Source organism: Diadema antillarum, unplaced genomic scaffold, assembly GCF_040938485.1.
Source record: "Diadema antillarum isolate AM-2024a unplaced genomic scaffold, OU_Dant_1.0 scf00000099, whole genome shotgun sequence".
Taxonomy (NCBI): Eukaryota; Metazoa; Echinodermata; class Echinoidea; order Diadematoida; family Diadematidae; genus Diadema; species Diadema antillarum.
The window spans coordinates 5,362,969-5,387,001 of NW_027270988.1; the positions used below are offsets into that span (position 1 = coordinate 5,362,969).

General features: G+C 42.7%; 1 protein-coding gene across 1 annotated transcript; it reads right to left on the reverse strand.

The window, feature by feature from the left end:
- Nucleotides 1-2,368: 2,368 nt before the first annotated feature.
- On the reverse strand, nucleotides 2,369-22,762 carry LOC139718750 (MYG1 exonuclease-like). Its single transcript, XM_071630216.1, has 7 exons — nucleotides 22,633-22,762; nucleotides 22,113-22,218; nucleotides 20,861-21,091; nucleotides 20,091-20,169; nucleotides 8,123-8,245; nucleotides 4,687-4,868; nucleotides 2,369-3,570 (listed from the first exon to the last, which is right to left on the reverse strand). Exons 1-7 carry the CDS (start codon nucleotides 22,760-22,762, stop codon nucleotides 3,396-3,398), a joined length of 1,026 nt encoding a protein of 341 aa, XP_071486317.1. The 3' UTR covers nucleotides 2,369-3,395.
- Nucleotides 22,763-24,033: the final 1,271 nt, after the last annotated feature.

Consider the following 24,033-nt stretch of genomic DNA (forward strand, 5'->3'; position numbering starts at 1 on the left):
CACCTCACCGAATGACCGTGTTTCCAAGTTCAATCAATCAATCAAATATCCAAATTTGATCAATCATTGATAGCAGGTGGTTGTTAACCTTTTTTTTTTTTAATACAGTGTACCATTATTCGATATCACACAGTATACATCATAAAAAGTCAATGCACTAGTATTCAAACTGACTTAATTCTAATGTGTTGTGAATTGTCATAGGTTTTGCGCATCCAATTCTCGATGTAAATGTAATACATGTACATTTGTATGTGTTTTTGTCATGCATTCCAGTTTATGAATGCTTTTGTTGAGTGATGCCAATAATTCAACAATTCCTCCATTACTTTGCACCATTCATGAACCTCATTTCGAGAAGCAATTTTGCGATCATTATCTCTCACTACCTAATTGGACAAGAAAAAGCTAATCTCTCTATTTTGTAACATTTTTTGGGGGGAGAAATTTTGAGAAAAAAAAAGTAAAAAAAAGTTTAAAATTGTAGATCAGCAGTTGCAATCTTACAAATTTCATTTGTAGGAGACAAATTGAAGAAAACTCGCACCTCTAAAAAGTCACAAAATTTAGGTCCAAAATTTATTACCACAAGAGTCTATGATGAAAAATTTGGTTTCGACGAACACTATTAAAACGAAAATTTCCAAGTGCCACTGACAAAAAAAAACAAAAAACAAAAGAAATGTGCTTCATATAACAAAAGGCAAATCGCTTGCAATAACATGTGCTTGATTCATGTTTTCTTTGTTGAATAATCAATTCATGATACAAACCAATGTACAGCAGACAATGTTCTGTCCTGAGACAATAAAGAGACACACGTGAGACAAATAGGTGTGATGATGACATTGCATGGACATTTTTTTAAAATTCTTTTGTATGTCTTTGTATTCACCATTTCAAGAAGATGTACATGTATTCACAGACAAAAAAAATACAAAAACATTTCATATTTCTTTTAATGGAATTAAAATATCAGGTGATTTAACCCTAACTAGGCCGTTTCGCGCGATGTATCGCTATCGCGAGAAGCTATTGCTGCGACGTTTCATGACTCAAAACTTTGGTGTCAAAAGATGCGGGAGACTCAAACGAGTCTCCCGCATCTTTTAACACCAAATTTGCGATGCCTGGGCGCGCGGTTCCAAAGTTGCGCATAAATATGCACGTGCATGTCAGACCAAAAATTGCTCAAAAACGTGAATTCGTGTACAATTTCAATGCAAACTGTGTTTACACGCAAATTTCATAAAAGCATGATTGTTTGGGGGTTTTATTGATTAAAATCAATTACTAACATATTTTCTTGTTCGGAACAATGTCGCGGACAAATTTCATCTAAAAAACAATGAAAAACATAGTCGAAAAACAGAGAAATACATAAGAAATTCGAAAAACAATAGAATACTTACGAAAATTTTTCTGATTGCACAATTTTTTTCTCTTACATTTGCTAAGGACACTAAAAAGAATATTTACACAACAGATGTGCCTGTTTTGAGCTTTATTTAGTGATTTATACCAAATTGTCTGATTTCATGCATCATTATGCATAAATTAGCATAATTTAGTGTAAATGATAATTTTTGAAAAAATTAAATTCATGGTACTTTAGATTACATCATAGGCAATGTGTGTGCCAATTTTCGTCGCGATCGCGCGGTCGACTGCCGAGATCTGGAGGGGGGGCCTGGGAGGCCCCTCCCCCCCAGCTCTATCATCTCCCTAAATAGCCCGGCCTAGTTAGGGTTAATGCCTGGAAAGAGCTAAATTGGTAGAATCGAGACAAAAAAAAAAGACAAGAAAAGGATATCACCTTTAAATTCACAGAATATCCTGAAAAAAGAAAATAAATATCCTATGTATAGAATTGGAAAATTAAGGTCACAAGTCCAACTTTTCTCTTTAGTTTATTGTCTCTTTAACAATGATTAATAAAGGACTGTCTACATGTAAAACTTTTAATCAATACTCTTTGCAGTGACTTTTTTTTGTTGTTGTCTCTTATAAGATGCACAAACTGCAACAGCTTCCTTCTTTGGATAATGTACTGTATTTTTACACTGGAGCATTGCACATTGTATATGTATTTCCATATGTTCTCCTTTTTTTTCACAATATTTTATGTGGGGAGGGTTTACAGCAGAGGAGCTTCAAGCTATTAAGGGTACTGCCCGGCATGGACCTTTTTTTTTTTTTTTGGGGGGGGGGGGGGGGGAGAGGGGGTAGGGCTTATGACATAATACATGTATGTTTTACTTACAGATGCATACAAGTGTAGTTACACCACTAATACATGCATTTTTACCACTACAAATATTCTTCATTTCCAGGTTCCTAGTGACCCAACAAAAGGTAAAAGCTCCATAATGATACATCACTCAATGCAACAGGGCAATACATTGCTGGTTCCTGCAAGCAATCAGTCGCAACCAACACGTATTCATGCAAATTACTATAGCAAAGCGACACATGCTACATGTGCGTGTATGCAGCTTATTTTTTACCATCATCTATTAGCTAGACCAGATAATGGAATTGAACATACTTGTATCATTAAAAACAACAAACACAAAAGTTGCACTGGGAATTTATATCCTCAATTAATTCTGTAAATGCCTACAGTTATTTGTCTGTTTTCTTCATAAAAATCTTAGCTATGCCACAGATATTTCAGGCTAAACCATTTTTTCCCCTACTGGTCTGTTAGTATCACACCAGTAGCAACTCATTTTTTTTTCTTCTTTTTTACTGGTCCACACCTACATTATACTGGCCCTTTTCCTTTTTTTTTTTCCAACTGGCCTTGGCAATATTATTACTGCATTGTATTTCTTTTACTGGTCATGTCTGACCGGTAAAGTTAGCAATTCCCGAGTAGTTACTGGCCCGACAGCATTTTTTACCGACTTAGCTAACTCACCAATCAAATGTCAAGGATCTATTTAGGTGTTATATGATACACATCATCAGTAAGATTGATCCACACATGTCAACAGGCCGATCTCGTGTAGCATTCCTTGGCCAGATATATTGAAAATTCATTGAGCATCTTTTCTTGAATCAGTATAACAAAATAAGGACAGACTGATGAATAGATAGATGGACAACCTGAAAATATCATGTATACATATATGGCACCAGAGGCAGGGAATGACTCATCACCACAAACACTTCTTGGAGTTCAATGACCTGTTCTGTGCACCCCTGTGTATCAGCATGTGCCTGTGTGTGTATATTCTGGGTGTGTGTCTCTGTGCAAGTGTTAAGGCAACTCAGGGTGGGCAGGAATGATGAGAGCAGCCATCTCCCTGGCCCTAGCACAAGGCGAAGCACAAAACACATCTGCAGCATTACATAGCGCTATATCTACTGTCCACAGTTCACTGGCATCGTCAGTCCATCTCCTGCCCAATTTGAAGTGATTTCCTGGCCATCTGGAGGGCGCCCTCTTTAGACTTGTTCCCACCAATGAATCCCGAGGCATGGACAAAGATGCAGCCGTAGATGCCCGATGCTTCACTCAGGGATTCATCACGCACCCCTCGCCACTTCTCAGGGAGGGACAACCTGGGTGGTGAAAGTAAACACTCAGAGTTGTACTTTATCTCTCTTTCTTTTACAAAAAAAAAAAAAAGTTTACAACATGGTTTACACCAGTAAACTGAATTTGGTTCAAATGAGACGAAAGATCTGTGTAGTTTTGTTAAATACCTCAGAGCTCTGCAGCTGTGTGGAATGGTAATGCCTCTGCTTCTCACCCAATCACTTTTTTTTTCCAGCCATATGAACAGTTGGCCCTTCATATACATTTTAAATGAATTAATTGATCTTGACCACAAACCAAAAAATCGATCTTCAACCGTCTGTGCAAAGAGAAAATATTTCCCCAACCAATTTACATCCATATCATTAGGAAAAAAAAAAAACTATACTTATGACAAGTGGAATAAATGACCAGATTTTAGCTAAATTGATGACCTATGACCTTTAATTAGCCTCTCATCCCTATTATTTCAGGCAACTAAATTATTCATATATTTCTATCCTTCTTACCAGATATTAACACTCAGCATTCAATGTTGATGTAATGACTGAAAATGACACTGTTTGGGGGCAAAAGTATGGTGACCTTTGACATAAACCACTGACCTTTCACTATAGTGTGTAATGATCACGTTTTCAACTTGTTATGGCTGGCACATGTCAATCAGCTTTTGCCAACATTTTCAGTTCTACATGAATTCTTTCATATGTAACAAGAGAATGTATTGAATTATATTTCATTTTCCACTGAAATAATTTTCTAATCAATTACATATCAAGCACTCAATCTGTAATGAATTATATGCAAGAAAGTGTGTATGAGGTGTAACATACACACATGCATGTGTTAAAGTTTGAACCCACCCAATCAGCAGTGTTAGACATCTGCCTGCAATGACAAGAAGTAAACATGATAATGAAAATATTCTCCCTCAAAAGGTTTGAGGAAAGCAACTAGGTGGACGTGGAAAGATATGCTCATCATTTGGAATCAAAACATACTGTATGATGGAACTCAAAATTTCTCCCAAAATATACAACGTTATTGTTAAAACACAGGGTAATTTTGTCTTTTCGAGACTTCAGCTATGATTTATTGCAGAAACTTCAATTTCTACAACACTAAAGCCAGTATAATACCTGTTGTCGAAGGAGTGCTTGTTGATGGGAACACATTGGATCCGCCACGCCCCACTGTTGTCAGGATAGAGGACGTACTTAATTGGCAGCTCTAGCTCCATCTCTCTCTCTAGCTGAAACAGGTGCTCCTTCCATGGACAGCCACCCTGGGGAAAGGCAATGATCTCCCCACAGGCATCCACCTACAAAAAGCATTCAACATTATCCATTTCAAATAACACATCCTTCCTTCCATTGAATAGCAACTAGAATGCCCTCTCATCAGAGAGTACAGACCTGGAAGCTCCTTTGTCCCAAATTTTGTTAATTCCTCATGAATCCTAACATATTCAACTATTCTGGCCTGTGTGGTCAAGAATATTGCCACTATCTGGACTGAATTTTTAGGTGTTATGAAACCTGTCATGAAGTTGCCCCGATTTTCTTCAATAGCATCCTTGGAATCTTGAATTTTGAATCTGCCCTATCTTATCATAAAGAATCCATTCAATAATTCTAGAGGGTGATACAGTACACCATTAAAGGCTGGTGCCTTGGCTCAGCCCTAACCAGCCACTAAACGTTATTTTCCTGGTGCCTTCACAACTTAGAGCATAGAGTTGGGGAAAGACACAAAATGAAACAAACTGGTGCCGGCAAAACTAACATCCACTTAATCATGATGCAAAGCCTGAATCATCTTTAAGTCATGTTAAAGGCAAATCAAACCCCACAAACAAGAAACAAATATAAAACTAGAAATGTCGCTATGGCGACTGGTATGCCTCCGCCATAATGCATGATTCTCTTAATAGGTCTATAGTACATGTGGACAATGTGTGATTACATTTTCACAAAATTGGCAAAATATTAAAATGACATGTTTGTCACAAATGTATTGAATGTTTACCTTCCTTGACCTATGTTTAATTGGATGAATAGAAGAGCATGTATTTGGGGATTTAAGAACTTTAACTTGACTTTGACCATTTCATAAGTTTATGCACTGAGTAATTTTCAAGGTACACCGTATGGAGAAAAAGCGCAATTTCTGTATTGAACAGTAAATTGTTATTATTTTCATCTGGCCTTTGATTTATAAGAGAATCACTGTCAGGCAGAACATACATAAATTCAACATGTACTAAGTTTCAAGATAACTTGAGCCACTTCCGAGATATGGAGAAAGAAGTAAGTTCAGCACTTTCACTTGATCTTTGACCTTTTGACCTTTGACCTTCTTGGCAAAAAAAAAAAATCCCAGAGAATCTCTATTGGGTTATACATGCATACATCAAGTTAAAAAAAAAAATAATCCTGCTGGCATTGCATAAATATAAGGAAAATAGTAAAATTTTGAAGTATTGCCCTTGACCTTTGACCCCTGACCTTTGACCCCATGAACCCTAAATTCCCTAGATAACCACTGCCAGTCAGTAGATGCATATATACTATGTTCCATGAAGATACCTTGAACAATTTCCAAGATACAGAGAAAAAAGTGAAATTCTAACAATTTACTTGACCTTTTGACCTTTGACCTTTTGACCTCATGACCCCAAACTTTCACCAGAGAATCTTAATTGGGTAGTACATGTATACACTAAGTTTCAAGAAAATATCTTCAGGCATTGCATAGATATGGGGGAAATAGTAAAATTTTAAGCATTTGACCTTGACCTTTTGACCTTTGACCTTGAGCATGTGCACCCAAAAGTTGATAGGCACAACTTCACCCCCTAATACACATACATGCCAAGTTTCATTAGGATACCTCAAAAGGTTTTGGTAGTTACCCTGTCCACAAAATTCATTACGGACGGACGGACGGACGGACAACCCGAAAACATAATGCCTCCGGCACCACTTCGTGGCGGAGGCATAAAAAAGAAAAAGAAAAAACCAAGAGTGCAAATATATGTTCTAAATACAGTGCACATCCGTTACAACGAACACGGTTATAACGAAATTTCGCTATAATGAGGCAAAACTTGTGGTCCCAAAATTATTGCCATTAAAGTCTACGGTACAAAATTTGCTTATAGCAAACACGGTTTTAACGAAGTATTTTCCGAGCACCAATGACAAAGAAAAACAAAAGAAATATGCTCCGTTCTAACAAAATGCGGATCGCTTTCGAAAATACGTAGCAGAACAATCATTCATAGCCTCTCTGAATGGGCGAACGCTTCAATCACTGTAAGTTTGCTCCGTGTGTCACTCACAGTTTCGAATGGGAACTTGCGTTATTGTAATACAATAATCTAAAATTAAATAAGGTTTGTTTTTATTGTTTCGAAGGTTCTTTATCATAAACAAACAACTTTATCCTCTTTGTAATATTTAAACGAAATTAAAAAGGTACAGTGCACTCCCGTTACAACGAACATGGTTATAACGAAATTTCGTTATAACAAAGTAAAACTTCTGGTCCCAAAATTATCGCCATTAATGTCTACGGTACGAAATTCGCTTATAACGAACACGGTTATAGCGAAATTTTCGTTATAACGAAGTCTTTTCCGAGCCCCACGGACAAAGAAAAACAAAAGAAATGTGCTCCGTTATAACGAAATGTGGATCGCTTTCGAAAATACGTACCGGAACAAGCATGGGCGAACGCTTCACATCACGCTGTGTTCGCTCTGTGTGTCACGCACAGTTTCCGTCAATTTTATGCTCTCTTTAATGTGATTATCCAAACGAAATTTAAAAGGTACAGTGTACCATCCCGTTTCACATAGCTGCACAGTGTAATATAAGATAAGATAAACAGAACATGATATATGCGTGGTTTCCTTGGTTTTGTTATACATTGTATTTGTGCGGTTATAACGAAATTTCGTTATAACGAAAGAAAACTGCCGGTCCCGAGCATTTCGTTATAACGGGAGTGCACTGTACCATCCCATTTCACATAGCTTTCCAGACGAGTATTCAACAAACAGAATATGATATATACGCGGTTTCTTTGTTTTCCATATAATTATAATGTATTTGTTCGGTTATAACGAAATTTCGTTATAACGGTAGTGCACTGTGCAGGTACAAACTGACCGATCTTGAGTGCTTGGTTTCAATGAAAAGGTATTGGAATCTATGTAGGACATCAAAGTAAGAGTTCACACTTTTCATTATGCTATTAGCATTTTGATTATGGGAAAATATGTCTTAAACCCTGACTAAAATGCATTAAAAAATCCAAGAACAATAAAATATATAAGAATTGAAATGACCTTTGGAAGTTTTTATGATGTACAATTGTTAATATGGTAAACAAACCCCAAATTAGACTCTCCAGGCTTGTAATTAGTGTTTAATGGGCTGAAATAAGATTGTTAGAAAAATTTAACACAGTGCTGCTGCTATTTGTGAGTTTTTTTGGTTCTGTGCAATAGGGAGAATTGCCCTGGGTAAGAGGACAGGTAAGTTTGTAGCACCCTGCTGGCTGACTCACATCAAATCTGTCTTTCAAGGCAGCTTCCACCACACTCCTAGCAGGCAGCCACACCTTGCCGTAAAAATTCACACGATCAAGGAACTCTTTCCCGGTCATCTCCACAGCTTGCTTGAAGCCAGTCTGAGGACAAACAACATTTGTCAGGTGAAAAGTTAATCAAGAGCTTTACCTTGCTGGGAATATTAAAAAAACCAAAGCAAAACAAAACAAATCTTTTCATCTGCTAACACAGTCTATTTGTTCAATTCATATGTGGCCTTCAAGGTCAAACTTAACCCAGGCCTTGAATTAACCGACGGCCATCGACGGCCATGGCCGTCGGTGCCCCTCTCGTTGGCCGCAATGCCTTTTGTTTTTTGATCAAAGTTACGGCCAAAAAAAATGTGCCCTTTTTCTTGGGGCCGTGGTGCCCTTTTAGAATGAAAGTTATTATTTATGACGTATGATATGCCCTTTCTCAAAGTCTCTTTAATAAGCTTGAACAACTTTCCTGATCTCAAATATCATACCTTCAGTTCACTCGCGTCCCGATGTATCTGATTCAAACTCAACGTATCTTTCCGAGATACGAGACGACGTGTACGTACGTACGCCCGACCGGCTTTTACCGTCCCGACTGCCTCCACAGCGCAGCAGCGGCCGTGAGAGTATGTATTGTAGTGGGGAGCGACTTCGGACTGACTCGGACTTACTCGGACCGACTCGACGACCGTCGGACTGCCCTCGGTTTCCAAGGGCGCAAACCCGCCGGGCCTAGACAGTGAACAGTACGAGCCCAACCAGACCAGACATACTTGTTCCTTGGGCCTTGGGCAACCAGAATCCTACCGTACTGCAGCAGAGAAAACGCCAGTCAAAGGTAAGAACTGTTGCACAATAGTTCACTCAATGTTTGTAGTAGGCCGGCCACCACTACAATGACGTAGTCGGCAATTTTTGAACGATTTTTTCCGACTCTAATTTTCCACGTGGGGGACCCACACTTTCTTCGCTTCGCTTCCCTGCCATATTACGTGCGTTGCATGCGTGGGCACGCTGTGAGCTGCCACGACTGCCGCCGCACGTCCACACGGGGAAGCGGAGACTGGGCCATATTAACGAAGTTTTAGTTTTAGCGTAAGGCTTACTGTAAGTCACGGCACGCTGTGTCGGTGACGCTTGCAGTAATTTTTGGTTAGGGTTTTTGTAGTCCAGTAGTGCTAGGTGCTAATCATTCTTCGGTAATTCTTTTATGTTTGGTACGTCGCGGACCGATTGTCCGACTGCTTCGGCGTACCGCTCGAATCAAAAGTGATTGATAAAGCGATCTTTGGATCGCGTAATTCGTGTCTTAATTTTCCGTCAGACCGGTGCTTTCAAGCCGACAGGCGTGGTGAAGTGCAGGTGTTCTGCCCACTGCGGAGCCAAGGTTGAGCTGCCCCGGGGTGACGTGTATGGGAATAAATCATTGGGTTTTCGAATCAGGTGATTTTTTGTAGCTGTTTTTCATAGTTTATTCCATCCGCGTTTATTTTTTGGCGGTTTCTTGCTAGGTTTGCCTAGTCATATTTTCCTTTTTTTACAATCTTCCTCTGGTGGTTTTTTCCCGTTTCTCTCCACCGCGCTCAGTCGGTGAGTTGTGTGTTCGTTTTTTCTCACTGAACTGCTGCGTCTAAATAAATTCTTATTTTAGTAAGGTAGTGTAGGGCTAGTTAGTGTTAGGGTTAGGATATAATTACATCACAGTTTATATCTTATTGGTCCCGTTATTATTCCAATTTCTTATTACAGTGTTTCTGTCAGTTGCGCTGTCCTAGCACCGATTGCAGTGTGAACTGTAGCCCATATGCTAGGCACATTCGCACTGTCCGCGTTTTTCGGTCGATCGCGTTGGCGTCCTAGCACCGATTGCAGTGTGAACTGTAGCACACATGCTAGGCACCTTCGCGTTGTCCGCGTGTTTCGTATGTGAGTGATAGTAGTGAGTTGCATTGTGATTGCGCGTGTGTTTTGCCGTCTGTTGACAGTGCTGTCGAGTGTGTGTGTTTACGTGTGTTTTCGTATTGCGTGTCTGGTCTAGTCGGTCTAGGGACGTGCCCACCCTGCTCACGTCAGGGGAGCCGCTCGGGCTATCAAATAAAGTTGCTTTTTCTTCTGTCTTTTCTATCCGTTTCTTCTTTTCCTTTCTCCCGAGCGAGTCTCTAGTCCGTTGGTTGTTATCGTTGTTTGTGTTTGTGTTCTTCCTGGTTTGCATTGTCGTGTGTTGTGTGTGTGGGGCGCCTGGACTGGTGTTCGCCGGTCCTGGTCCTCGTTGCGTTTTGTTTGTGGGTGTTCTGTTTTGTAGATATAGAGCTTACGCGTGCGCGTGCTGCTTAGTGCAGCGAAGTGCAACTCATACCTCGCGCTTTATATCCCATACCACGCATCACGTTAATAGTGGTGTGCGGTGGGATTGCACACGTACGTCGCATGTTTCGCGGCACGGTAGTGCGGGGGAGGGTGGCCTACGGAACGCTGAGGCCAGCGCATTGGGCATTGTATGGTGCTCATCTGTGCTGTGCTACGCACGCGTTCTGTATTTTCGAGTCCCCCAACCACGTCCGCGTTGCCCGCCGTGCGTGTGTGCGCTGCATAGAACGCTAGAGCCAGCACAACGGTTTGTGTACAGCACGGCCGCCTGTGCGACGCTCGCGTTCCCGACGCCAACGCTGCTACAGCCCGTTCATTGCCATTCGCTGTGAAGCTGTCATCGTCTTCGCATCAGGCTAGTGAGCTGTAGAGAAGCAGGTACGGTAAGAAGTTCATTGTATTTGCCGTTTTGTGATTTATACGAATTAATAGTGACATTTAGGTTTATATTCTCTTTATTTTTATCTTCGTATTGTGGATTTAAGTAGGCTTCTAGTCTACTTTTATTGGAATTGGACTTTTGGTTATTTTTCTGTTCGTCTTCACGGACAGTGAGGACGAGCAGTTTGAGATTGAAGTAGTAGGGAAACTTAATTTTTTGCTTTTAGTGATTGAGGCCTACAAGGCTGAGATTCTTTTTTTGCCTGAATTAGTGAATATTTTGGTGGATTTTTTGTATCAACAGGATTAATTGTGTAGTTTATCTTCTTTTGTGGGGCGATAACGGACAGTGTCATTTTTTGACTTTTGTCGTTCCCTTTTTTCAGCATAGGGTTCTTTGGTGTTTGGTTGAGTGTTACTAATAGTGGTATATTAATTTTTTTTTTTTTTTTTGCGTTAAGTTTAGGCAGGTTTGTTAGGTATTCCTCATTCCTTTGGTTTATTTTTACAGCATTTTTTTTTCATGGGGGGATGGATGAGGATAGTGGGATAGAACTCCCATCTATTGATGTTGAAACTAAGGTTCAAGTAATTTTGTCATTAGTGGATGCCTACCGGCATGGGTTTATCAGCCGGGGGCAGCTTATTTTGTGTTTAGTTGAGATCTTAACAACTGAGTAATTCTTTATTGATTTCCTTTTTATCTTCTGTGCTGTACAGAAGGCTCTTTAGATTATCGGCGTCCAGGTGAACGCCATCACTTTTAGTTTCCGTGCTAATTGTTTCGACTTGCACCTCTTTTACTTATTTTTTTTACAAGGGGTGTAGAGTTAGGTTTAGTTCGTGTTTTTTCAAGTGAGGTTTGGTTTCTCACTGACGTGTAATTGTATGTTTTTTCTGGTTAAGTTAGATTAGGGTTTTTAGGTATTGTGGTTATTGTTAGTGATTAATTACAGCCTTCTCCCTGGGAGGTGTTGACGGGTATACTTCGGATACCTGTCTTCGCTACATCATGGAGAAGGTGCACATTAATGTGTGCTCTGCTGCGGAGCTGGCTGCACTCCCAGGAGTCGACCTTGGACAGGCCCAGCGGCTCCTATGCATAAGAGCACAGGTAGGGGTGTTTACGCCAAGCTCATTCCAAGACATGGCGGACCTGGCAGGCATATTATGCCCCCAGGAGATTATCCCCTCCCTAGACTTTTCCGTGCTAAGGGCAGAAAAGGACCCATCCAGTGGGGTTACTCCCACACAGGGTGGGGGTCCTACTTCCAGAAGTTCACCGTCCACTTCAGGCGGTTCCGTTTTCGGTCCTCTGCCTGTAGCCGGGGGTACCGCAATAGGCCCGCAGGTCTATATGCATGATCGCTACCCACCGCCTGCGCAACAGTTTGCACAGGCGGAGAGGGAGCAGGCACCCTCCCAGTCTTATCAGGCAGGGAGTAGGCGCGATGCATTCCCAATTTCCACACAGCCTGATTGCCAGGCAGGAAGGGAAGCTCCTCCCCGACCATTCCAGTCGGTTGAAGGGGGGTCGCGTTTTTCGCAGTCACAGGCTAGTCCAGGTGCGAACTATTCTAGTCCACCTTACCAGCCCTACCGTGATGTGCGAGAGCCTGTTTGCCCTCAGCCATCAATGTCTGCCAATTCTTCGGAATCAAGGCACACGTATCCTGTGGGAAATCCACCAGCAGGATATGCTCAGGATCGCAATGGCCTGAGTCGGCGAGAGGATTTTCGCATGGCCTGGCCGCCACGACATGCTCCCAAGTCTATAACTTACGATGGGACTGGTCGGTCGTGGCATACATTCTTCGGACAATTTGAGGCCTTTGCCACTCAAAGTGGATGGTCTGCCGAAGAATGTACTTTGCAGCTCTACTGGTGCCTTAAGGGTAAAGCTGCGGATTATTATACAACACTTGTGCACCGTGAACCTGCCCCGCAGTTTTACGACCTAGCGCGGCAGATGAAGGAAAGGTTTGACGGGCAACTGCAACCTGAATTCGCCCATGTGGAGTTCACTGGTGCACGCCAAGGCCCAACCGAATCATTGTTGGAGTGGGCTGACCGCCTTACCCAGCTAACTTCTGACGCATTTCTGGGTATCCCCACAGAGCAACTGGAGCGACAGATCATCACTCGCTTCTGTCAAGGCTGCTCTGATCGGGAGGTAGGTCAACAAGTGTTGAACCAGCGGTTTGCTACCCTCAAGGATGCCACCCTCCATGCTCAATGGGTTCAGCAGACCGCGCGCGCTTTCGGTAAGCACTGCAAAGAAGTGCGCTTTGTGGCCTCGGAGGATGAGCCAACTCATCTGGTACAGAGAGTAGAGGCACATCCCACAGACCACAGGTCTCCTGAGACACAGGACGATCGGTTATACCGTGTCGAACAGGACCTAGCCACGATCAAGAAAAGGCTGGATCAGTCTCAGGCAGACTTGCGACGAGAGGTCCAGTCGCAGATTGCTCCATTGACCAATCAGGTGGAGCAGCTTACCATCATGGTGAAGCAGCTGTGCCAACAGGCATGGCCCCCTTCGCCAGTTCCTCGGCGTGCCCCGGTGCGCGCTTTATCTCCTGGACCATCTCGTCCTCCACCTCGTTCCTCTCCCATTCCTTCTCCTCGGGCGGCACCTCGTACCAATACCCCTGCCCAGCGTGCACCTACATCAAGTGCATGTTTCAATTGTGGGGGGCAAGGGCATTTCCGGAGGGATTGTCCTTCACCACGCAAGGAGGGTAATACACCCCAAGCTGCGGATACAGTGTCAGCCGTGGCAGAGGATGAAAGGGATGAGTTAAACGAGGAGGGGTCAGGGGAGGAGGCCGACCCCTGGCCCGACCTAGATCTGGCCGGGTTTTACCAGTAGGCAATTCCTCGTCTAAGAGCCCCTTTTCAGATCAGGAGGGGCAAGAACCTCTCTCGGATGGCAACCAGACCTTGACCGATGATCAGGTGAGGACTTTCATTGATTTCGTGGACCAGCTGGACTCATCTGCAGACAGTGCAACAGAGCCCGCTGCCGGTCCTGAGATACTTGGACTGGGAGATCCCAATGAATCCCAACCTATCATGGGTACAGCCAACATTACAGGTGAAGGCGTGCCTCCCACCCAGAAGGTCGGTGCGGAGGAGGAAGTCAAGGACCATGGGGAGCAGGCAATTGTCTGCCAGCTGAGTTCTACTTCACTGCTCAGAGTTCGCCTTAAGATCGGCAATAGACTAATACGAGCTGTAGTAGACACGGCAGCCCAGGTCACTTTGATCTCCGACAGGGTCTATAAAAAACTGGACCCACAGCCATGTGCAATCCGAGAAGTCACTCTTAGGAATGCAGGCCGCGACCTCACCATGAAGGGGTTGGTGGTCGGCCCAATTACTATTCAGCTGGGCCAGCATTTCTTTGACGAGGATGTCCACGTTGCTCCCATAGAAGATGATATGCTTCTTGGTTAGACTTTCTCCGACGCCATCGAATTGATGTTCACATCAAGGACATGGAGCTCGTCATGGAGAACCAGGCCATCCCACTTGAGTTTGGAATTACTCCAGACAAGGACCGGGTGGCCACAGTCACACTCCAGTACCGAGTAGTGGTGCCTCCCAACGCCGTGAAAAGAATTACTGGGGTGATTGACCAGCGGATGAATACATTCGTGGTCGAACCTTCTGCAGGGCTACCAGTGCTTATCCCATACACTTTACATGATGGGGGAATTTCGTGTTGCACCTACGTGGTCAACCCTACCGATAGGAGCATGCATATTCCCCGAAATAGTGTAATCGGAAAGGCACGCGAGGTGTTTGAAATTCAGACACCTACACCAGCAGAAGGTGACAACATTAGTGTGTTACAAGCTGTGGAATCTGGAGAACAGTTAGAACTCCCAGAACACATTGCAGACCTTTTCCAACATTCGAGTTCCCTCTCTTTGGACCAGGAACAGGAGCTTAAGCGTTTGCTAATAACATACAGCGATGTGTTTGCCAGGGATGAATTCGACCTTGGCAATTTCACAGCTATTACGCACCCAATTGACACTGGAGCCGCTAACCCAATCAAGCAGGGTATGCGAAGAACTCCTCTTAGCTTTGCAGCAGAGGAGAAAGCCCATCTGGACAAAATGGAGCGTGCTGGAGTGATCCAGCAATCCCAGTCTGCATGGGCGTCGGCTCCGGTGTTGGTTCGCAAGAGAGATGGGGGCGTCCGTTGGTGCATAGATTATCGAGCACTTAACGCTGTCACCAGGAAGGACACCTATCCACTCCCAAACATAGAGGAGTGCCTGGACACTCTGTCCGGCAGCAGGTGGTTTTCGAAACTGGATGCAAATTCAGCCTATTGGCAGGTGCGCATCCAGGATCAGGACCGCCATAAGACCGCTTTCATAACGAAGTATGGCCTCTATGAATTTGTCCGCATGGGTTTCGGCCTATGTAATGCCCCGGCCACTTTTTCGAGGGCCATGGATTTGATCCTTCGGGGGCTGACTTGGGAGATAGTGTTGGCCTTTCTAGACGATGTGATAGTGCTTGGTACTTCCTTTGAGGATCATGTGCGGAATCTCACGCATGTGTTAGAGCGGTTTTGGAGCTACCAGCTGAAACTGAAGCCCAAGAAATGCGACCTCTTCCAGAAGAGAGTTGAGTTCTTGGGGCGGGAAGTGGGGAAAAATTACATCTCCCTCAAAGCTGACCATGTAGAAGCAGTTCAAGCGTGGCCAGCCCCCACCACGACCAAGCAGGTCGAGCAGTTTCTAGGCTTGGTTAATTACCACCGCTCTTTCCTCAAGGATTATGCAGCAGTGGCGGTCCCACTCTACGAGATCACTGGCAAAAAACAGTTCCACTGGGGACCAGAACAGAATCAGGCTTTCCAGAAGATCAAAGATCTAATGACGCAGGCCCCGGTACTGACAATGCCCAACCTAACGGATCCGTTCATGTTAGACACAGATGCGTCTAATTATGCAATTGGAGCGGAGCTCAGCCAAATACAGGAGGGCAAGGAGAGGGTTATTGCTTATGGTAGCATCGCCCTTACTCCAGTTCAACGTCGGTACTGTGTCACCAGACGGGAACTGCTAGCCGTAGTCATGTTCACAAGGCAATATCGGCATTATCTTTTGGGTCGCTCCTTTACTGTGCGTACAGATCACAGTAGCTTGAGGTGGCTCTTGGGGTTCAGGTACCCCCAGGGGCAACTAGCGAGGTGGCTGGAAGAACTTAGCCAATATGATATGCGGATCGAGTACAGAGCAGGACGTCACCACGTCAATGCGGATGCACTCTCCCGTATCCCGGAGCAATCCAACCTGTGCGAAGATTACCGCATGGGTATAACCCCCGAGGATTTGCCGTGTGGGGGTTGCCAATATTGTCAGAGGGCACACCAGAATTGGTCATCCTTTGCGGAAGACGTAGACAATGTGGTCCCCCTTCAGGTTCGGTCAAGCAAGACCACCCCCAATACAATCAGGGGAAGGACCAATGGAGGGGAGTCATCCTCCGATGACATGGTAAGGACATAAAGGCAGGTAAGGCCCCCAAAAGCTGTTTCACACTGCTTGGGGCATGGGAGGATCAAGGCCCAAAGGGTCCTCCTCAGAAAGGGTCTGGGCTATGAGGTGCCCAGAAACACCCCTAGCGGGGGTATCTGTATGGTCCCATCCCTCCAATCGACAGGTGGGGACCCAGCAGGCCACCCTGCACCCACTTCTCCAGTGACTCGCTCTATTGCTTCAGCAGGTTTGCTTGATTGGTACAAGTCCTGCAGAAGTTATATTCAAAGATATGTTTCCCCCAGTGTGACAGGAGTTCTGATACCTTGCAGAATTTGAGGTCACCCCCATGCCAGAAGTGATCCTGCACTTGGGATGTCACCAGTCCCAAGAAGGTCCCAGCACACCAGCCGTAAAGGTAGAGGTATGTGCTTTTCCCTAGTAATTACTGATCAGTCCTCGGCCGAGCTGAAGACTTGGCCAACAGGCTGGTAGATGGGCTACAGGTTTGGACCCAGACTCTTTGAAGGCATTCGGGAAGGGAGTGTTAACAGGCTGGTCCACATGGTCAATCAGGAATGATCAAAGGGGGACCAGTCGCAGAGGAACTGGAGACACATTAAGAGCTCAGTGTGTGCACATGGGTTTTCCAGTAAAGCCCCGGCTAACCTTTAGGTTAGGCAATTTGTCTGCTTGCGGGCTGTTTAGCAGAGGGTTAGTAGTCCAAAGGACAGTCTTGGGGCCCACATACCGGCTGTCCCAGCGGCCCAGGTGCCCCACCCCTAGAAGGTGGGGCAGGTGCAGGCTGTAGCCCCTTCGCATGGCGGAGGGGGGAGTGAGGGGAGGAGTATTAAAGTGCATTTATTATGCAAATATTGATTTTTGAAATTTATTGTTGAGTCTTTATATCCTCCGCGAGGATACAATTATTTTATTACTGCCGTTAAGGGGGGTCAGTTACCTCATTTATATTTTGTAGCTTTATATTTTTGGACCGTTTATTCAGTTCGAACGGCATAGGAACTCCGACGGAGGGATATTGACGATATCCCTCAGGACTTTCTATCCCCCTATTGCTTCCCAATTTGGTCGCATTTACCGGGGTGAAGCTTACCAGGGGGACTCGCGTCCCCACCAGGAAGCTTCAATGCGACGGGGAAGAGTGTAGTGGGGAGCGACTTCGGACTGACTCGGACTTACTCGGACCGACTCGACGACCGTCGGACTGCCCTCGGTTTCCGAGGGCGCAAACCCGCCGGGCCTAGACAGTGAACAGTACGAGCCCGACCAGACATACTTGTTCCTTGGGCCTTGGGCAACCAGAATCCTACCTTACTGCAGCAGAGAAAACGCCAGTCAAAGGTAAGAACTGTTGCACAATAGTTCACTCAATGTTTGTAGTAGGCCGGCCACCACTACAGTATTTAGCTAGGCAGCGCATATTCAGATAGAGTTAAGAGTGAACACCAAGTTCACCAAGAAAAAAGAAAAATCCCACGATGCCAAGGTGCCAGACTGGGGAATGGGGAGGGGTGGAGAGAGAGAGAGAGACCAATCAACAGAAGAAACCGCGCGTACTGGCGCATTCTTGGAGGTCATGAACTGTCTGTCACAGACTAATCATAGCAATCTACACGCGCACGCAAATTCCTTTGCCTTGTGGTTTTGCCAGCCAGCTGTCGGAATGTGCTTTGAAGTTTCATGGCAGCCTGGCCTGGCTGGCCTGAAAGGGTGTCGAGTTTTAATCAATACCTACTGTTGTTTTATTCCTGTTTTAAAAAATGTCGTTTCACCTGATAGAAACGCGGAGATCGGGAATGTGTTACAGCTGTAGGGAAGAGGTTTTTGTTGTGTGTTGCACTTTGTGTGTGTGTGTGTGTTTGTTTGTTTTTCTCGGTTTGTTTTTCTTCTTTCTTTTTTCATAAACACCAAACATGCCCTTTCCAATGTGGCCTTGGTGCCCCTCTGACTGACTTAACCCGTTCCTTCCGCAATTCTCTGAGTGCCTTTAATGCCCCCAAACGAGATTCTTTTCGCCCGTCGACAGAGAGGCACACAGGTTGGTAATCCAGCTGTGTGAAGGCAGTCAAGCGGTTCATTGTGTCCCCCTTTCTACGGTCAACTACATGTGCCCGTGAACAATGGAAATATCGATCGGGTGCGAGGTATGAATAGAGCGTGCGCTGATGAGCGCTCAGAATCATTTGTTCCACACAAAACCAGGTACCTGAATGAGGTGACTGGGGTCAGCGAACCCGCATTTCTAACTGATCTCAGCCTTGATCATTATGTACATGGGCAATTCCGCGGTTAGTAACGTTACATTTAAAGAAATTTAGATATTTATTTTTACTGCTAAATCACCATTTATTCATTTCAAGTCAAAATCATGTTAAAACATGTTCATCCTCCCCAGGTCTATGATATAGAAAAGAATGAGTACAATCCAATAAATATTAGAATTGCTATGGCAACTAAAAGGGCTGGTTAGTAACGTTACGAAAAAAGGACATGACAAAAAAAATCAATGTCTTGTAACAAAAAGTGTGCAAAATTTCAAGTTACTTCAAACAAAGTGTTGCATTAATTTCAATTATTGCATCATGACAAATGTGCACGCAAATATTTTTAGCAGTTCGACCGATTGTCCGGAGTAATTCCGCAGGTCATTTCACCCTTCTGTAATTGACAAAATGTCACACGACTTCTGGAGTATTTAAATGTATTCATCTTTTACCTTTTAGCAAAAATTTAAGGAAAAAATTTCAAAGCAACCTACTGTAATTTGCATTTAAGTGAATTTCTGCATCCCCAGTCCCACATGTACATTTTAAATGATGGTTTTAGATCTCGCAAAATCAATAAATATGAAAAATAAAATCTACTGAATTTGAAAGACCTTAGTGATTGGTGAACATCCATGGCATTAGTTGATACCTAAATTAAAGAGTAAGATAAAGAGGCACATTTCTTTTATCCATGTCATGTCCACCTAACTGCGGAATTGCCCACATGTTCGTACGAGTTTACAGCAGAACAAGCAAAACACTAAATCAGGAAAAGGTACATAATACTGTAAAACCCCCTTTTTTTAAACAGCAGGAGAACAAATCCTGATAGAATAAACTCTGATCTTTTTATCAAACCCACTTTTCTGAGCATTTTAACACAAAGAAACATGAATTTAGGCCACTGAAGCAGGCACCCTTGTCTTCATTTTGGGAACCAGGTAAACCAGGTTCCCGTATATCAGTTGCTCCCACGGGAACCTGGTAAACCAGGTTCCCGTTAGGAACGGGTTAAGTGCCCTGGCCTCTTGGAAAAAGTGCCCTTTTACTAAATGGCCTTGCCCCTCCAAAATCCTATTTCGAGGCCTGTTAACCCATATCAAGTTATCTCTAAAAGAGGTTTTAACTGTTTCAACATTTCTTCTATCATGAATATTTTTCTTAAGTAAAATGCAAATCCTCTGGAGATTCATGGTGATATGAGTAATAGGAACTCAGTACTTCATATGACGTACGTTGGTTTTAAAAACAGCTCACTACGTCACTGGATGCGAAGATGTCTGGTGAACTCCAGATCACTGAACATACATCTAGGCAATTTCCAGCTATGGTGTATTTATCAATGATAAAAGATAAAATATGTCATAATTAGGTAAGTATGAGTTGTTAAATGTGAATTACCTCAAAGTCTTGAGTTTCATCATTCCAGTTTGGATTCAAGTGACTCACTCTAGCACTGAGATTGGTTGTAATCAGATACCTGGATTGAGAGACAAAGTTGAATGGATTGGTTATGAAATGTAATAACCATCTTTATGATGACTCATAGGCAGCAATACGATTGTATCTACATTATTTGAACACAGCATGCAAATATTTAATCTTCAGGTAGCTCTGTTCTTCGTCTGCCTATACCAGCTGCCAACTTCACAATCATGTAGAAAAGATAATGATCTGTCATCGATCAGCCGTAACATTTTATACAGATGTGTTTAATGTACATCAACAACCTTGTGCTATCACACATTGCGTGAAAGAGAAAGTCAAGGCCCTTACCTAATAAAGATCTATTCTATGGTCTCTGTGCACTACGCAATTGACATGTTCCACACAAGTTGAATCATACATGTAGGTACATTACTTCTAGTTGTAATTTCGTATGATGGACCCACAATCACACAGATTTTGAGTCGAAGTCTTGCTGAACAAAGCACTGTCCAGGGTTTACCATTAAACAACATCACGACACTTGTCCAAATTCATGTCATGCATGATATCAAATGTTTCAATTATGTGCCCTCTCCCCTTCCTTCCTTCTCTCTCTCTCGTATGTCAAACTGCTAATTGCATGGGGCTACGCAATTAATGGAGTATTTAAAATATTATGCTATGAAACTGGCTGAAACACAGTGTGTACAGTAATAGATTGTGCCAGATTGAACGATGCTTACTTTGGCTTCTCCTCTGTTTGATCCACGCCATTGTCGATGGCATCAACCTCCTCCATGAAGTTCTCATAGACTTTGTCATAGATGATGGGAAGGTTGGGGTCATCTGGCTGGAGGTCAAGGGTCAGACGAATGACCTCTTCTCCAAAGTGGAGGTAGACGAGACCTGCACTGCTCAGCTTTGTTGTCCAGGGTTTCTTAGGATTGATGGAGTTCATCGTTTCCTTGAAGGTTCTAGTTGTAGAACAATGGTGAAAACGAATGTTAGTAGAAGGTCTGGGTCTGAGTGACTACTAGTAATGTATTACACGTTCGAAGAAATAGAATCTGCAAAGACAGAATATCCGTGAGGCTAAGCTCAGTATACAAGATCCACTATTTTTTTAATGAAGGCTCTTCCTGTAAAATGTTTGCATGCATTTTAATTTTGTGACTTTCTTGGTGCAATGTAGTCAAGATTAGCAAAATCAAAATGCATGCAGAAGTTCTTGTCTACACTATATGCATGGGCTGCCAGTGGCACTTTGTGAAAATGTCAAGCCGTGAAAAAGAACGTCGCCTCCAACATGCAAAATATTTCATGTGCGAAAATTTATATCTTGCTTTATAGTATTATTTTGAGATACACTGTATCTAAAAATGAGTACTCCTGGTGAAGATATGAGATCTGACTCAGGTAATGCATGGAATACCAGTAAAAGTGCTGACAAGATGGCGTTTGACATGACATAACGAACAGGATGATTTTAAGCATGGGATATATATGAAAGATGCATTAAAGCTTCTCTTACTGTCTGGTATCTGAAAAGAGACTTGCAATAATAAAAGAACGAGTTACCAAAAGAATGAAAAAAATTCTGATTTGTTCCCAATTTGTAATTATAACAGGGGTTCAAAAATGATGTGCAAAACAAACAGAACAGAAGAAGAAGAAGAAAGAAAAAAAAGAGGAGAGCATGGCACACAAACAGAATTTGTTTTGTTGTTGTTATTGTTTTTTTTAAGATTAGTGCAGTGAAATATTGGGTATGCTACACTGGTAACAGTGCAGACCTTCATTTCACAGAGACTGAATAGTGATAATTTAGCAAGAGAAATGTGCTGTACAGGATGTTGGAACATGGACGCATTATTTTCTAAATTAATGACTGTCTATTTCAGAAAAAAAAAAAATGTTGTCCGTCATTCAATGACCAAAGGTACATGTACACCTTACAGATTATCTTTAATACTTTTACTCACTTACGCCACTCACCTTTGGTGATGATCATATCTATGGCGACTGGCATCATATACTCCGCCCACATCAACCACGATGTCACAAGTTTCCAGGAGTGCAGGATCCCGAGTACGAATTATTTCTGGATGAAGGGAAGTTCATTGGCATGCCAGAAGTTTCTATGCAAACTTTGAGTGCGGAAAAACAATTTTATATTGATGTAATGCCTTAAACAGAACCAGATTCATTCGCATGTCTAATAATATAAATGAAGGTCGCTATGAAAAAGGCATTTCAACATGGAATGATCTACATGTATTGTGAGCAAACATTCAAATGTAGAATGGTCACAACATACACATACACAGTGTGACGTACCTATTCCCAACAGAATAATCAATTCAAGAATTCATCCTACAATGTATGAGGAACAGTTTCAAATGTGTCTTTCTTGATTAATTTCAATGTACAGTCTAAATCTGTCTCAACAACCAAATCACCGACACTAATGCTAATCTATCTAGAAACCCAACATAGAGTACCATCTGACACAAACCTGCATCCTTGTACTGTGGCAAGAGTTTCAACATGAAGCATGCCAGCGTCTCATCACAGTGGAATGTTCCATTGTGAGTGCCAATACGTGCACAGGACCGCTTGGAGGAACTTCCGTTGCCTTCAGACATGGTAGCAAAATCTATGCATTTACAACAAGAACAATGAGAATGTTGAGTAAATATACAAAATCATGTTTCATAGGATACACTATTTTATGTGGTGAGTTTGAAATATCTTGCAAAATCTTGCCAGTTGCAAAGTACCCAAGTTTAACTTCAGCAGATGATAAATATGATTTTGCTTGGTATTGTCACAAATTTTGACCCATAAATTTCAACCAACAATTCGTAATCATCAGGAGCTTCACCATAAATTCTACAAATGCCATGCTGCTATGCATAGTATTATTCTACTCTTATAAACTACACAAAATAATGTGCAGCTGTCTTTTTCCCTGGTTTATTAGAAGGATGTGCACTACTGTTATAATGTATCATGGTCATAACAAAATTCCAGTTACAACGAAGTAAAAATTCAGGCCACAGCATTATTCACTCTATCTCATCAAATTGCTTATTTGTTGAATTATAACAAGATTTTGATATTATGAAAGAAAACGGCTAGTCCTAAGGACTTTGTTACAGTGGGAGTTCACTGTAGAACTCTTCATCCTTTCACATTAACATGCTTAATTAAAGACATACACGTGTACAAGTGGATTCCACTTTTTTTTGTTGATGTCTAGAAATTACTGCTAACTTGCTTTAAAAGATACAGATTATGGAAGGTTGGTGGATTTGCATTGGTAGAGTGTAAACATAATTGTAGCACACAATGTATTTATGGATAGGTAAGGTTAAAACCAGAAGTGCACGCAAAATTTTGTCACAGTTCAGGCGTTATGCACATTCAATGTCAATGCAAGTACAGGGCTGCTGAAAATGTGCTGCAGCATACCCTGTTGGTGCAAGGTTGCATTGGAGACGTTACATGGCCTGTTGGTGTCCAAATTTTGGAGGCAGACACTTGCATTCAACCCCTGTACATTAAGTCATGGCATCAGCACAGCAGAGGTTTTGTTTTTCTTTTGCATTTTTGCCAATACCATCACACTTTGAGCTTGCAATAAGAGGAACACGAGACCCGAGGGTCTCGCACTCACCCGAGTATCGCAAGTTCACCTTCCATGCATTCTTGCAGACTCTTACCTCAGAACATTAGAAACTTGGGACGGGGGCAGCTTTGAGAGCTGGGGACATGGTGTCCATTTGCATATTCCATCACACCAGTAAAAATACCTGCCAATCATCAAGTACATTTTACTTTATAGAAGGTTGAACTATGCAGTTTGGAAAGAAAAAAACAAAGACTTCAGGCTATATCATTTCTGATTCTAGAA